General features: G+C 40.6%; 1 protein-coding gene across 1 annotated transcript; it reads right to left on the reverse strand.

Annotated features, from left to right (window-relative positions):
- Window positions 1-250: 250 nt before the first annotated feature.
- On the reverse strand, window positions 251-13,108 carry IL22RA2 (interleukin 22 receptor subunit alpha 2; the record flags this gene model as incomplete). The annotated part of the gene is made up of 5 exons (XM_079781599.1): window positions 251-394; window positions 1,390-1,559; window positions 7,147-7,325; window positions 9,688-9,823; window positions 13,048-13,108. The coding sequence occupies 5 exons, from the start codon at window positions 13,106-13,108 to the stop codon at window positions 251-253; spliced, it is 690 nt and encodes a 229-aa protein (XP_079637725.1).
- Window positions 13,109-15,162: the final 2,054 nt, after the last annotated feature.

Here is a 15,162-nt window from a genome sequence, read left to right on the forward strand (position 1 = left end):
TATATTTCAGAGAGCCTTTATTCTATGCTTCTTTAAATTCTAATGTGTTGAAGTGGATATGTTGCTTAAATTCAGTTTACAAATGAAATATAAAGGAAGAAATAATGGAAAAACAAAGAAGTCCCAAAAGTGTGACATTGCTTTAAGAAGAATAAAAACAATTTTCAGTGAGATACTTCAAGCATGAGCCATCCCATTCCCAGAGAGCTTTTGGTTTTCACGTTGCAGAGCACACCACACCACGTCAAGGTCATTTCACACATCCCTCTTCACTTCTCTGACTTCTTCTGTCTAGCATGGGCTGATATATTTCAGCCACTACACAGTAACCAGTGTGAGGTGTTACAGCTTCAATTTCAACCACTCTGTGAGTTCCTTCATACACCTTTTGTTCCTATATACAGAGGAAAAGAAGAGATGATAAATGGTTTTCAGTAAGTCACTGGTTTGCTCTATTTTTGTTACAATTAGTAAGTTGTTCCTGGTCACAGTAGTAGATGGGCTGTGGGGTTTCTTCCCGGTCACAGTCTCCTTCTCCAGAGTCCTGGAACACAGCCTAATACAGAGGCAGGTCAAGTGACTGTGTAGGTACTACATGAGGGCTGCTGATTGACTGACCCAGTGGTCAGTCTCTTGTCAAGAATTTGAACTGTGCAATGAGGAGAATTGAGTAGATTTGGAGGCAGCTGTAGACATGCAACATGTGACCACAGAGAAGCAGAGTAGGGTTCTTGAAGACTTGCTTCTCCATTTCTCCTTCCTAGCATTACAAAGCTGAGCAGCACTTTACGCTTCTTCTGGCTGTCCCTAAGATTGCTTGTTATTTCCTAATTAAACTCCTCCCCTCCACTAACCTACTTTCTACTTGAACCAGTTCGAATGGGTTCTGTTCCTTAGAACTTAAGGAACCCTGTCTTAGATGGCCACCCCCCCCCAAAAAAAGGAACATTCAATTAACCACCAAATCCAAATAAAGGCACTGACAATGAATTAAAATATCATAGCAAAATGACACAAATATATAATGCTCTGGCTCAAAAGCCACTTAAAAACAAGATGTGGAAAGTCTATAAAAATGAATATTTGTGGCAGTCAAATAGAATTAAATATTGTTAATACCAATCTTTAGATGTGCAGGGAATATCAAGTGGAGACAAGCTGAGTAACTGAAAAGATACAAACACACATGCATATACACAGATTCTTAATATAATGCCAAGCACTAATTCCTCATCAATAAGGGTGAAGGTGAGAAGGAACTAAAAAAAAATCTCAGGAAAAATGAAAAGGAATAGAATAGCAAGAGAGAAGACATATTTTATGACTAAAATGTGAGTCAAATGAACAAAAGAAAAAAAATACCAGAATTATCTATTTATCTGAATTTACCTTTTCTAGTGAATTGTTAATTATAAAGACTCGGTATACTAGCTCATAGTAATTTTCCATTGATACATTTTTTCCTTTTTGGTTTCTATATGGTATCTTTGGAGGATGGAGAATCACCAACAAGGATCCATTGACTTGGGTTATATTCATGCCTGGAGGACCTATTTTTGCTGGAGAAAGAATAGGAAATTTTGATAAATCATTAAAAATGTAATATTCCACATGGCTACATTATGCATAATAAATAATTATTAAATTTAGAGACCTGGCAAAAATCATTATGAAGAGATACTGCTGATACCTAAAATATAAATATCAGCTTTGAAGATAATTTTTTATTTTCAAAGACTAAGAGACTGTTCCAGCTATAAGAGTACATCTATCATTTCCACATGCAGTGATTGTTTAGGAAAATGAAGTCTAAAGTTTTGTTTATTGATTATGTTTTTATTCCCTTTGTTATATCATTCAACTTATTTTAGCTGCTTTCAATATTACAATATTTCAAGTGCTGAATGGGTCAGTGTTTGTTGCTTCCAAACTTGCTTCTGTCCATTTGCTTCCTTGTGCTTTTATTGTGAGCTCACGTTTAAAAGTTGATACGTTCTTTTTGTTGATTTGGTTTGAATTTTGTAATTTTAAATTAACTTTTTATTGACCTATAAAATAGATAGAGACAAAAAATAAATCACGAGGATATGGTTCAACAAATTGTCAGCTACCACTCAGATCAAGAAACAGGACATTACTAGCACTCAAAAATCGCCTCCATGTTCCCTCCAAGTATTTAACCCCAGAACATAACCACTATTGTCCTGACTTCTATTTACATATACATTAATTTTTAGAATCATATCATATATACTTTTTTGTGTGCCTGGCTTCTTTTACTATACACACACACACACACACACACACACACACACACACACACACACACACATAAATCAGCCCATAATTTTATATAATCTGGCCACTCAGTATATATATACTGAGTGGCCAGATTATTATGACCACATGATGTTTGTAGGCAAATTAGCTGTACACTGCATTGTATGGGATATGGAAGCCGAAGGCCTGTTCGAACACCTTTGCTGGCTACAGTTACCAAGACAAAACGTCTCCAATTTGCACAGGAACACAAGGATTAGACAGTCGAGCATTGGAAAAAAGTCATGTGGTCCGATGAATCATGTTTCCAGTTGCATCATGCAGATGGCAGAGTGAGAATTTTGAAGAAACAGCACGAAAGCATGCACCCCACATGCATGAGTACAACCCTTCAAGCTGGTGGGGGCAGTGTTAAAATTACACATTGTAATTTTAGTGTAGTCCTATTTATTAGTTATTTCCTTCATCACTAGTACTTTTGAACTCTGGTTTAAGTATTTGGCTCTGTAACCTGGTACAACCTCAAGTTGATGTTTTCTGAAACATTAGGGTTGAATATATTTGAATCTCAGATCTTTTTGAACTTGTGAAATTCTTAATTCCTAACTGAGTCAAAACTGAAAAATACACCTTTCATTGTTTCTCTTCTTTGATGGCAAGGCTTTCCTGAGTCTGCTCTTTTATAGAGAACTGTTGGTGCAGTGGATTGGGCTTGAATTTCAAGTTATTCCAAGAAAAGACGTGCTGGATATCATGGATTGGTATGCTTAATTCTCATTCCGCTCCTACTAGTTGAAAAATTGGAAAGCTAAATATACCTTTTTCTAAACATCTAGCATTTTGGCCATGATCCAATTAGTTTGGCTCTAATGGGACATAGCACCAGTTAGATCATTAGGCAAGTGAGGTAATAATGCTGCAAGTTTTAAGATACATCTTCTTTTGTCCTTCCCTGAGGGTAACTGCAAACTGGAGAAAGATAAGTACAGACCATTTGGCCAATAATGGACCCTGATTCTGAGTTGACAGTAATCCTTGGGGACTCATAATGCACTGTGAGTTCTTGTAGCTGTCAGGTAATAAAAGCAGATTCAATGAGATATACATACCAACTGACAGGATCAATGCCCATTTTGATTTTCTGAGCTGTGGCATGAAAGTTATTATGGGATGAAAGGTCAAATGGAAGCCAGTGGAATTCCTTTGAACAAAATTGAAAATCAAAAGTACTATTGTATCCCAGGGGAAACAGCAGAGATTCGTGCATCAGAAATACACCTTGGCTCTAGCTGGTTTGGCTCAGTGGATACAGCTTTGGTTTGCAGATTGAAGGATCCCAGGTTCGATTCCGGTTAAGGGCACATGCCCAGGTTGTGGGCTTGATCCCTGGTAGGGGGCGTGCAGGAGGCAGCTGATCATGCGGGGCTTGATGGGGATGGGGCTGGCTGGGTCTGGGTCTCACGTAATTTCGAGGCACACATGGGTGGGCGGGAAATTGACTCTGGGTCCTGCGGCGCACCCCAGATTCTGACAGGAGGAAGATTTTCATATACATTTTACTAATTTTCTTTAATCTCTGACACTTCTATTATATAGAAAGGGCAAATAGCAATATTAAAATATTTCCTCTAATTAATTCCCGTTTAATGTGCACAAATTTCGTGCACTGGGCCACTAGTTGAATAATAAAAGGGATAATTGTAAATGCACTCAGGTGACCATTGTGTGATTCATTATAGTAACTGTTCTGGAGCCAATCAACACAGCCTTTAATATATAGTTACCGCTGTAGAGAATGAATCTTTTCCTTCCTTTGTCCAATAGTTAGAAAGTATCAGAAAAATTTCCTTTCACTTGGCTTACTTTCATTTTACTAAAATACTTTATTTTTATTGATTTCAGAGAAGAAAGGAGAGGGAGAGAGAGATAGAAACATCAATGATAAGAATCACTGATAGGCTATCTCCAGCATGCCCCCTACTGGGGATCAAGCCCACAACCTGGGCATGTGCCCTGACCAATAAGTCATACCGGCCGGGCTCACTTGGCTTTCATTGTCATCCTGGCTCTCTGTCACAAATAATCTACAGTCATTGATCCTTTCACAGGATATCCTGTTGGTTCACTAAATTGATCACATGATACTGATTACATTTGGTTGGCTAAAGTACTAGGCACAATAGATGCTTTAGTAAGATACATAGAAGAAGAATGTTGTAATTAAATTTCCTCTGTGGTTTGTTGGAGACATTTCCTCTCAAGTGAAAGACAAGTTGCTTTACTTTGCTCCCCCTATTACTAAGAAACATTCACTGGGCTTGTTGGACCTCTATGAATTTTGGATGAAACTCATACCACATTTACTTGTGCTATGCATCTTCAAAATATCCCATGAAATTTTGAACTTTTGAGCTTTGATTTCTCTACATTCTCCACATGTTTTGTAATAAAAAAGGTAAGTAAATGTTTCTGAGAATGTGGGTAAATCAGAAACTCATATGCTGCTGATGGGAATGTAAAATGGTACAGCTGCTTTGGAAAACAGTCTGGCAGTTCCTCAAATGATTAAACATAGAGTTACTATGTGATCCAGCAATTCTATTCCTAAGGTATGTGCCACCAAGAAATAAAAACATATGTCTACACCAAAACTTGTACATGAATTCCTATAGGAGCACTATTCATAATGGCCAAAAGGTGAAAACAACTCAAATGTTCATCAGCTGAGAAATGGATAAACAAAATGTAGTCTACCCATATACTAAAATACAATTCTGTCACAAAAGACAGGAAGTACTAAAATATGATGCAATAAGAAGAACCTTGAAAACATTATACTAAGTGAAAGAGGCCAGTCACCAAAGACCGCATATTATATTATTCCATTCATATGAAATGCCAAGAACAGGGTACTTTGTAGAGACAGAAATAGATTAGTGGTTGCGTAGGGCTAAAAGGCTGGAGAAGTAAAGGGACAGGATGGTGATAGCCAATGTGTATGGAATTTCTTTTTGAGGTGGTGAAAATGTTCTAAAATTGAGTGTGGATGATGGTTATACATATTTGTGAATATACAAAAAAATGAATTGTACACATTATAAGGGGTGTGAATTGTATCTCAATAAAGCTGCTTTAAAAATCTAGATGGAGGCAGGGAAGGCCCACTTCCCTAGTGTCCCATACTTGCTTGATAGGCTCATGAATAAAAAGGTTGTGTGACATGGATGGAGGCTATAGACTCAACAATATGGACTTCCTCTTGCCAAGGCTGGACTGACACTGCTGAGTGTCCCATTTCCCAGTAAGATGAGCCAACCCTAGTACATGGTTCATTTTATATAGTAGATATTTTTATCTCTTTCCACGGGGAGGGGGCAAGTGGCATTGGAACAGAAGCTGTAGTTATCAGCAGTCCCCCTGGTTACCCCCCACCATGGATGTAGTAATGAATGCCTTATGCATGAGCATGGCACCCCACACTACATTGCTTCTGACAGAAGAACTAAGTTAATAGGGAAGAAGTGAAGCCTTACCATATATTCTATCTCAGCAGTGGGGCTTTGTAGGAAGTAAAGTGGATAATTGAAAACTCAGTTTGGGAGACAACACCTTGGGAAGTTGTCTAGGAATTCGTATTTGCTCTAATCTTGTGACCAATATATGGCGCTGGTTTCCCCATAGACAGAATTCACTGGTTTAAGATACAAGACATGGTGGTGGGAGAAGCAATTCTCATAGCAACTGATTCATGAAATGGTTGTTTCCCATACACTTGGTCCTTAATCCTTCTGGCTAATAACAACAATAGTTTCCAATACTTGAAAGTTAAGGCTGCCTCCTAACTGTTTGAAGCTCTTGGTGCCATTTAACCAACAAGGCGAAAATAAGGCCCATGTGTTGTCTGGGACGATTGGTTCTGATTATCAAGAGGAAATAGAATTCTTACAGATACACTGGGGTCAGGGAGAAGTATGCCTGATATCCCTTGAAGTGTCTCCTAGAACTCTCTATTCTGTGATAAAAAATGAATGTAAGATTATGTCCAGCTTATACAAGAAAGACCAAAAGAACTCAAACTCCTCATGACTGAAGAGCTGAGTTGCTGGCTGGAAAGAAAGTGAACATTGAATTAATAATGAGAGAAGAAATTAAAAATATTAACTATAGCTTCATGACTAGTTGCAATTATGAGGACTATAATATGTAACACATTTTCTTTCTTGTTTTGTTATGCATATCTTTGTACATATGCATTAAACACTCTTTTTTCTTTCCCTTTTGTCTACTCTTTTATATTAGGTCTGTTTGTCATGATTTATTTCATAATTTGTATCTTTGATTATAATATTATTCTGGGGTTATGATTAAAATTAGAAAAAGAATATACATCATGGAGATATGGATAAAAGAGCGAACTTTTGGTCTCCCCTTTGGGGAGGTAGCAAAAGTCTTAATTTCCTCAACAGAAAATTCTTCTAATGAGTATTTTCAGGAATTTAACCCCCATTATTAGGAGGGGTCTCGGGTGGTCAACTCCTTTCTGCTGTCTAAAACTTTTTTTTTTTTTAACCTAGGAGGTAACAATCTGGCAGAGGGACAGAGTGTCAACTCTGCAGTCAGATGCAACAGAATTTGAATCCTGATCTGGTTATACAGGCTGGGCAACTACTGAAACCTCTGTGCCTTGATTTCCTGGGCTGTGAAGTAAGGGTAGTGACAGCCATCTTCTGGCGTTGTTCTGAGTATTTGATCAAGTGAGATGATGGTGTGGACCTCTGCAGAGCACAGAGCCTCGCAACTAGACACGCTCTAGGAAGGCTATTCAAGGGCAGGAAAAGCAAATGCAAAGAAACTCCATGGACTCACTTTCCCACCAGGGAATGAACCGCCGTGTCATGGTCCAGGCTGAGTGGGTCCCAGCCACAGCCGTCCTCACCCTTCCGTAATAAGCCTCCTGAACATCTGAAGTTTCATTGGTAAGGTCACAAAATAATTCTTGAATACCCCAACAGTCCTCTTTATTTTTCCATTGTATCTGTCCATAGCTATAAAAGGGAAAAGACAAATTTGAGTGTCTTCTTTCTGTTGAAGGAGTCTGCAGTTTTCTCAGTCTATTAATATTTTAGACTGGTTGAAAATTGCCCTCCAATATCAGTACTACTGTGAAAGCTTATGACTACTCTTAAGTATCCTTAAAAAGATTTCTTCTTGTCAACCAAAGTGTTCTCTTGATGAAAGATAAACTCAAGCCCAACACCTTCTGGTTATACAGGTTGGGCATAGGGCTTGTGTTTTTTTTGTGTTTTTTTTAATACTTTGTGAAGTTTTTCTTCTGGTCTATGGACCAACTTTTATTTTTGAGAACTGGCTCTCCACATCCTTAATGCTTCTGAGGATCCAACTCTGTGGTTTTCTTTACTTCTCATCAGCTTGCTATTGAGTAATGTGGCTGATTCTGAGAAGTTGCTACTATTTTTTATCTCAGGTGATGCTTACCCAACACATATGATCAATTTCTTTATTGGAAATAGAGTGGGGGTTGTAGTGAGTGCTAAGTGAGGAGCTGGAAAAGAGAGGGGTGCCCATTAAAATTGTTAAAAAAAGGTAGGGAGGCAGAGACAGATAGGCTGATTCATCCTGAGACTAGGGGATGGTGTAACAGCAAAGGGGAAGATTAATGCTTACTTCCTTACCATCACAAATCAGAGAAAATGCAACAAGATAACGGTGGGAGCAGAGCAGGAATTAGAGGCCAGGAGAAAGGCTTCAACGTATTTGTTGAAGGACTTGAAATCTATGACTTTCTAGCCATAGGAATATTGCTGATATCTTTACTTTGTGAACTATATGATAGCAGTTTCACTGTATCAGAAGATACCATAAAAAAAAGAACCAACAACATAGATTAAGCACGATTTAATGTTTTTTAATTGTTATTTATTGATGAGAAATTGTCTTTGCTCGCTGAATTTAGCTGTAATGACTGGCCTCTCTATTAATGTGATACCTTATTTTTTGTCCTACCCCAAATGGGACAGATATTAATTATAGACCCATGTGAACTGGATAGAACCAAAATAGAATGATTTCAAAATTACAAATCTGCATTGTGCTGTTGAAAATACCACAGAGCTAAGAAGGGATCCAGGTAGTCTGAATTTTACACACGTTTGGGAGCCTTCGTTAAGAAAAAGGATTACAAATGTAAAATTCTTCTGTGTTGCCTTACAGTTTATCCTTCATTAGTATCATAATAAAACAACTCCTAATCCACCTTTTGCATTGGACCACAAATAGGCCCACTTTGGACCTGTTTATACTGCCTAAGGAGGAAGGACAGAAGGAATACTCCTCCCACCTCACCTCCCTACATGCTGGAAGCATCTCCAGCTATGCACGCATCTGTTTTTGAAATGGAGAAATCTTTATGGTAAGGCTTTGTAAATTTTACCTAAATGTAAGAAAAGCTGCAGTAGTTACAGACTGATAAAATTCTAGAAATATTCCTTCTGAAGTTAGTGAGAGGTTGATGAATGGAAACATTGGACCTTGGACTTACTCGATGCTGGAGAGACATGATGAATTTATGGAATAAAAATTGTTATTTTGGTCCAGAGCTACACCTGGTTTCTAAATTTATGATGAAAAACCTTCAAAATAAATGGTCATATTTCCTGTCTCATGTTCAGTCAGCACTGCAAAACTATGTAAGAGAGGAAAGCGCCTCAAAAATACCCCAGGAAATGCTTGAGTGGGAAAACCTGCCATTTGCAAATCAGGAACCTCTGTTCCAGGCCTCGGTCCAGAAAAGGAGTTGATCATATCTGAGGTTTGGTAACGATCCCGCAGAACTAGCTTGAAGCTCACACGAGAGGAACACGCAGCAGCACGTTCCAATTCGTGTTCATGCTTACAGGAGTCATTAATTTTTGAAATGCATTTTCTAAATAGTAAACACACTCTAAAAAATGACTTTTACGTTAAAGATATATTTTACACACTGACCTCCATGTGTCCCACACCTTCTTTTTCAGTGCTAATAGTGTCAACTTAGGGAAGTGTCTGCTGTATGCTAAGCAAGCTGTTTCCAACACTCACTTGACAAATAGTTATTTGAGCGCCCACTATGTGCCAGACTGCTGTGACGCCAAAGTCCAATGAGCCTGCAAGGTCGTGGTGCTAGTTTTTCGCGGGATGACATATGTCCCCAGCATTTTGCACCACATCATGCACTTTGTGTCAGCAGGTGGCCTTCAGGGGAGAGGAGACAGTCCTGTCCCTTACCTCTGCTTTTTCTCAGTCTCTCTGAAACTGAAAAAATGCTCAGATTCTTACCTCCCATTGCATTTTAGAAAATGTTCGCCCAGTGGCCGTGTCTATCAGTTGGAGGAAGCTCAAATTACTTACATTTTATATTGTACAAAGTAGGTGCTGCTGCTGCTGGCAGAAGCCCTCCCAGGCTGCCAGTGCAAAATGTTGTAAAAGTTCCGGGACTGAAAATGTACTCTCTGAGGCTTCAGAGACTCAGGGGCTGGATGAGTTTCTAAAATAGTAGAGAAGGGAAAACACTGAACATTCATGTGAGCACCGTTGCTAATGTAGTTTTCAGTGTAATACCTGAGTTGGGATTCCCTAAAGAAGTTGCTGCCAGTGCAGATGATGGAAGTGGAGCCCAGAAACCAACCTTTTGAATCTTCGATGTGATGATTTTTATGCACGCTGAGGTTTCAGGACAATTGTGTTTCAGACTATCAGCACCTACGTAATATCCTCCCATCGCATTCCCAAACCGTACAGGAAGTCAAGGGCAGTGGAACAATACTGTCCTTACTCCCTTCCCCTGATGGTCGTGGAATGTAATGACTGAGATGAAAGACCCATGCCAAGGTCACTCTCCCACCTTCCCTGGAGCCCTATATTACGGCTACTCTGATAGAACATTTTGCCTTGGATCAGTTTTGGCTCTGGGACCTCAGCCCAGCACTCAGTTCTTCCTTTCTCAGGTTTTTGCTCCATCTCTGGGTCCTGCCTCAGTGTCTTCCAACTCTCCCAGAGGACCTACCTATATTCCAGGTAGGCCGGCTTTGCTGTCCCACTTCTGAATTGTCTGCGCTGATCTGCCTGCATCCTGGCTTCAAGAACCCGAGCATCAGTGCTCCCATAAACTGGCCCATGCTATGAAGGGAGACTGCCCAAGACCCTGCCAAGGGCCTAGTGTCCCTGAGAAGGCTCTCAACAGCAATCATGGCAGGAAAGGATGATTTTGCCCTGGCATGGCTTGTACTTTCCACCTCAGGTCATGTGACAGGGTGATGCAGTCTCACCTGTACTTAGTCCCATGGAGGCAAGAGACCTTTGATAATACTTTATTCTAGAGTGTGAAGAAAACCAGAATGTGTCACCCAAAAATATGCCTCTTTTGACATAAAAAAAACTTATTTTGAGCTGAAGGCAAGTAAGCAATACAGGCAGGAAAAGCCCTCCCCCACCCCCCCGTTTTCTGATTAAAGGCAGTATATAAATTCTTCTTTTACCGAGACTGACTCTTACCCGCCCAGAGATGGCACCAGAAGAATCTGCCAGCAAATCTCACTTCATTAGTTTCCTCTCATATATTTGCTTTTCCATAGTTTCCCACCCTTGGAAGCCTAAAATTGCTTTCATTTGTCCTGTCATGTGTCTACAAATGTATTTTTATTTATTTTTTGCTGAAGATGCTACATAAGCTAGAATTCTAACCCACCGTTTTGAGTTACTCTTTGTTTAGGTTCCTCATTTGTGATGTGCTCTGTAAGCATTAATAAGCTGTTTTTCTCTTGTTAATCTTTCTTTTTGTTAAAGAGTCCTAGCTGTAAACCTAAGAGGGGCAGAGGTAAAGCTTCACCTCCTGAGCAGGTTCGAGGTTTCTGAACAGGGCTAGGAAGTTGGGCAGAAGGAGGAGTCAGGAAGCATACCCCCTGTTTTCCCTGACCTCATTTTCTTTCTCCTGCTCCACCCGTGGGTGTGGTCCCCACTGAAGGTTCTTCCCTTTTGCTGGAATACTCCTCCCTGGATTTCCACATAACTCAAGTCTTTGCTTAAATATCATTGAGGTGGAAGCAAGTAATAATAAACCCATAATCTCAGCTCTGAACATTCAAGATGTGTTATTTTCTAATGTTTGTTTATTTTTACCACCCAAATAGTGTTAATACTCTTATTTCGGGGGGGGGGGTGTATTTTTTTTACCTCCTTCAGTGCATCAAATGGTGGTGTGTACTTGGAAAGAGTCTATTGCCACCATTAATTTTGCTCACTAAGATGCTACGTAGTCACTCATATTTAGTACATAAAACTCCCCTGAGTTTTTGGGAGATGACAGGCAGAAATTCCTGAAGCCCTTGCCTGGAGTTGATTTGCTACCCTGAAGATAGATGATTCGGTGTCCCTTATCTGTCTACGGATTTCTTCTCTAATTTTTGTAAGACAATCATCAAAATAATAGCAAATCACTCTGTACCAGACACTGAAGGGCTTTTATCTGCATTAACTCATTTAATCAGCCCAGCTTTTCTATGAAAAATGGACTGTTGTCGTCTTCCTCTCACAGACTGAAAACTAAGCCTTGTAGAGCAGAAGGAACTTGTGCAGCAGCAAACTCCAGAGCCTGCCTGTCACCACAGAAAACCAAGTACAAAGCCTCGGGAGAGAAGAGCTAATGGAGAAAACAAAACAACTACAGGCTGGAGATATTCTTCCTCCTCCTCCTTCCCCTCCTCCTCCCAGCTGACATTCATTGAACATGAATGTCTATGAACGTGAAACATGTATCAGGCATGGTGCTCAAAGCTTTACATCTTACTTCATTCCCAAATCACCAAATAAAGCAGGTATTTTTATTACTATATTTACAATAGGGAAGCTGAGACTTAAAGAAGTTGCCTATCTTGCCCAACGTTACAGACCTGGTAAGATGCAGAGCCAGGATAATTTGGGTAGCACTGAATTCCTGCCATGTTTTGCTAAGTTAGTCCTTGGCGTTACCAAGGACCAAAGGCATAATCTGCACAATTGCACACATTTCTGGGAGATGGAGGCTTGGACTGTTTTTATATAATCAGTCACTGGGCAACCGTACAGTTTCGGGAAACTTACTTGAGTCACTCACATTGAGAGGTACCCATCTGTTAACTGGGGGTCCTAATGGCCTTGCTCAGAGGTATGTTGGAGTGATGATGGTCTCTGCTCTAGAAGAGTTCTCTGTGAATACCAAGAGCAAATTCGCACCTGTTCTTTACTGACTCTATTCTGTGCCAGGCATTGCTCCAAGTTCTTGGCATATATTAATTCATTTAATCCTCACAATACGTACAATTCCCTTTCTACAGATGAAGACATTGAAGCACGGGAACGTTAAGTCAATTGCCCAAGTTTTCCTAAAGAGTAAATGGCAGAGCTGAAATCCAGACTCGGACAGTCTGGCTTAGGAGTTTCTACCCACTAAGCTGTCATGTCCCCTGAAGGCAAAAGAAATGCTAAGGAGACAGAAGTACATTGGTCCTGTATGAATTTTGCACCCACTAGAGTAGCTACTCAATAAGTCCACGTGGAGTTAGTTATTCAGGTTGCAGATAAAAACTGACCCCACGTCTGTTCTGATTATTTCAAGACAGAAGAAAGCTGGAATTTTTACAAAGCCTGGAAAAGCAGCAATGCCATTTCTAACAATCCCTTGAGCACACTCAGATGACAAAACTGTGAGCAATTAAAAAGAAACGAAGCACTTACCTGCAGCACCAGTTGGGAAGAGAGTGATGAGGAAGCCTAGAAGGCAATGTTTAGGCGTCATGGTTGCGAGTGTGACTGGTCAGGCAACCAGTGATCCCCTGAATGAGAGCACTGCTCTGATCAGAAAGAGGAAATTAGAATCCTCATGCAGAGCATCCTCTTCTGCGTTTAACAGAGGTTCCTTGAAGCAAACACAGGTTTCATTTTTGAATGCATTTATTAGGGAAATTATGCAAGTAAAGAATTGCTTCAAAAAACATTTGCTGTAACTCACTTTGATGTGGAAGCTCAATTTTGTAGGGATTGAGGCTTCGTTAACTGCGAAAAGGGAAAAAAACACACAGGATTGGCGGACTGGAGGGCAGGGTAGGGCAGGAATTGTGCAAGGTGCTCACAGGTGAGTGAATGGAGCAACTCATGAAATCTTAAGGGAACTTGAGCCCTGGAGGCAGAGAAGCTCATAGTGGGTGTGGTTTTGAGGGATGTGCTTGGCAGTTATAGCTATCAGAGCCCCTGGCAGTGGTTCAAAGCAGGTGAGGGCTCTGATTGTTTTTCCTTTTCCTCCCTTATTGGAAGCTCTCTGAGTAAACTTCTTGGTACATCTCGTACCCTCCACACCCTCTGGCTCCCTGCAGCGCTCCTTGCCATACTCATTGGTCTGATCCCCACTCAAGTAATGCCTGTTCCTTTCTATTCCCACCCTCAGTTCCCACGAATCTGATAAAGATTTTGAGTGATTTCTGAGTAAGTCAAACCGAATGAGTCTTTAAAAGGATGAATGTGGAGAAATCATTTTGAGCTACGTTAGATCTTTTCATATCTTTTTGGAAATTTGATTGAACTAGGTTATCTGTTCCTTGACCATGGTTCATTATGTCATCTTTCTTACCCAAACATACTTTTTCACATGTTTTTAGAGACACTAAAACTGTACATTAAAGCACAAAAAAGTCAAAGTTTTTTTTTTTTTTTTTAAGAGGAAATAGATTCTGGCTTCTTTTTTCCTTTTATGTAGTCTCTCTCAAGTTCTTGGTAAAATGGTCTGTTTAGTAAGTAATAGTGACGGCCGCTGAGCAGTACTCATTCATTCGTTTGTTCTTTCATTCATTCAATAATTTAACGTGTATTTACTGCACTGTCATGTGCTAAGCATTGTTCTCAGAAGCAAGGCTGCAGCCCCTACCTTCCCAAAGCCAACTTCTAAAAGAGAAAGCAGACACTGTAGTATCTATATATATATATAAAAGCCAAGTGACCAGAATGACTGGTCTCTATGACGCGCACTGCAGCGGCCAACCGGCCCGATCAGGCCAACCGGCCCGATCGGTCCCCTCAACAACCTGCAGTCCCTCCCCGTGGCCAGCCCCAATCAGTCAGGGGCTGGGCCAACTGACCTCCCACACCCCGCCCCCCCCCCCCCCAGCCAGCCCGGCCCCAATCAACCCCCCCTCCCCCCCCTGCTACCCTGATCAGGGATGGGGTTGGCTGGCCAACCTCCTGTGTCCCCTCCCTGCCACTGGCCCAGCCTGATGGGCCCCATTGGGCCGGGCTGGCTGGACCCCACTCGTGCATGAATTCATGCACCGGGCCTCTAGTGTGAAGATAACACTCTTTCTGATTGGGGTAACAACACCAGGTTTTCCAGTGCTTCCAAACTGTCAAACTTTTGAATCTACAATCCTTATCTCATTCTCCTCCAAGTTAAATTTCTATTGCTTATAAGCTAACTTAGGTCTCCAAAAGGGGAACTTGAATCACATATCAGGTTCATTCCCTTTGCACCTTCTTGGTGCTCCTTGTCTTCTAGCCTTCTCAGCATCATCCTTCACTCACTTGCTGACATTATCCTCTGAACTCTAGACTTTGCAAAAAATGTTGGTATTTAAAGGGGGTATGATTATCTGAGTTTGCACTGTTTTTTAAAAATATGTTTTTATTGATTTTTTTAGAGAGAGAAAGGGAGAGATAGAAACATCGATGTGAGAAACATTGATTGACTGGCTCCTACACACCCCCTACTGAGGATAGAGCCTGAAACCTGGGCATGTGCCCTGACCTGGAATTGAACTGGTGACCTCTTGGTTCGTGGGATGATGCTCAATCCACTGAGCCACA

The sequence above is a fragment of the Cnephaeus nilssonii genome (genome assembly GCF_951640355.1).
Source record: "Cnephaeus nilssonii genome assembly, chromosome: 9".
Taxonomy (NCBI): Eukaryota; Metazoa; Chordata; class Mammalia; order Chiroptera; family Vespertilionidae; genus Cnephaeus; species Cnephaeus nilssonii.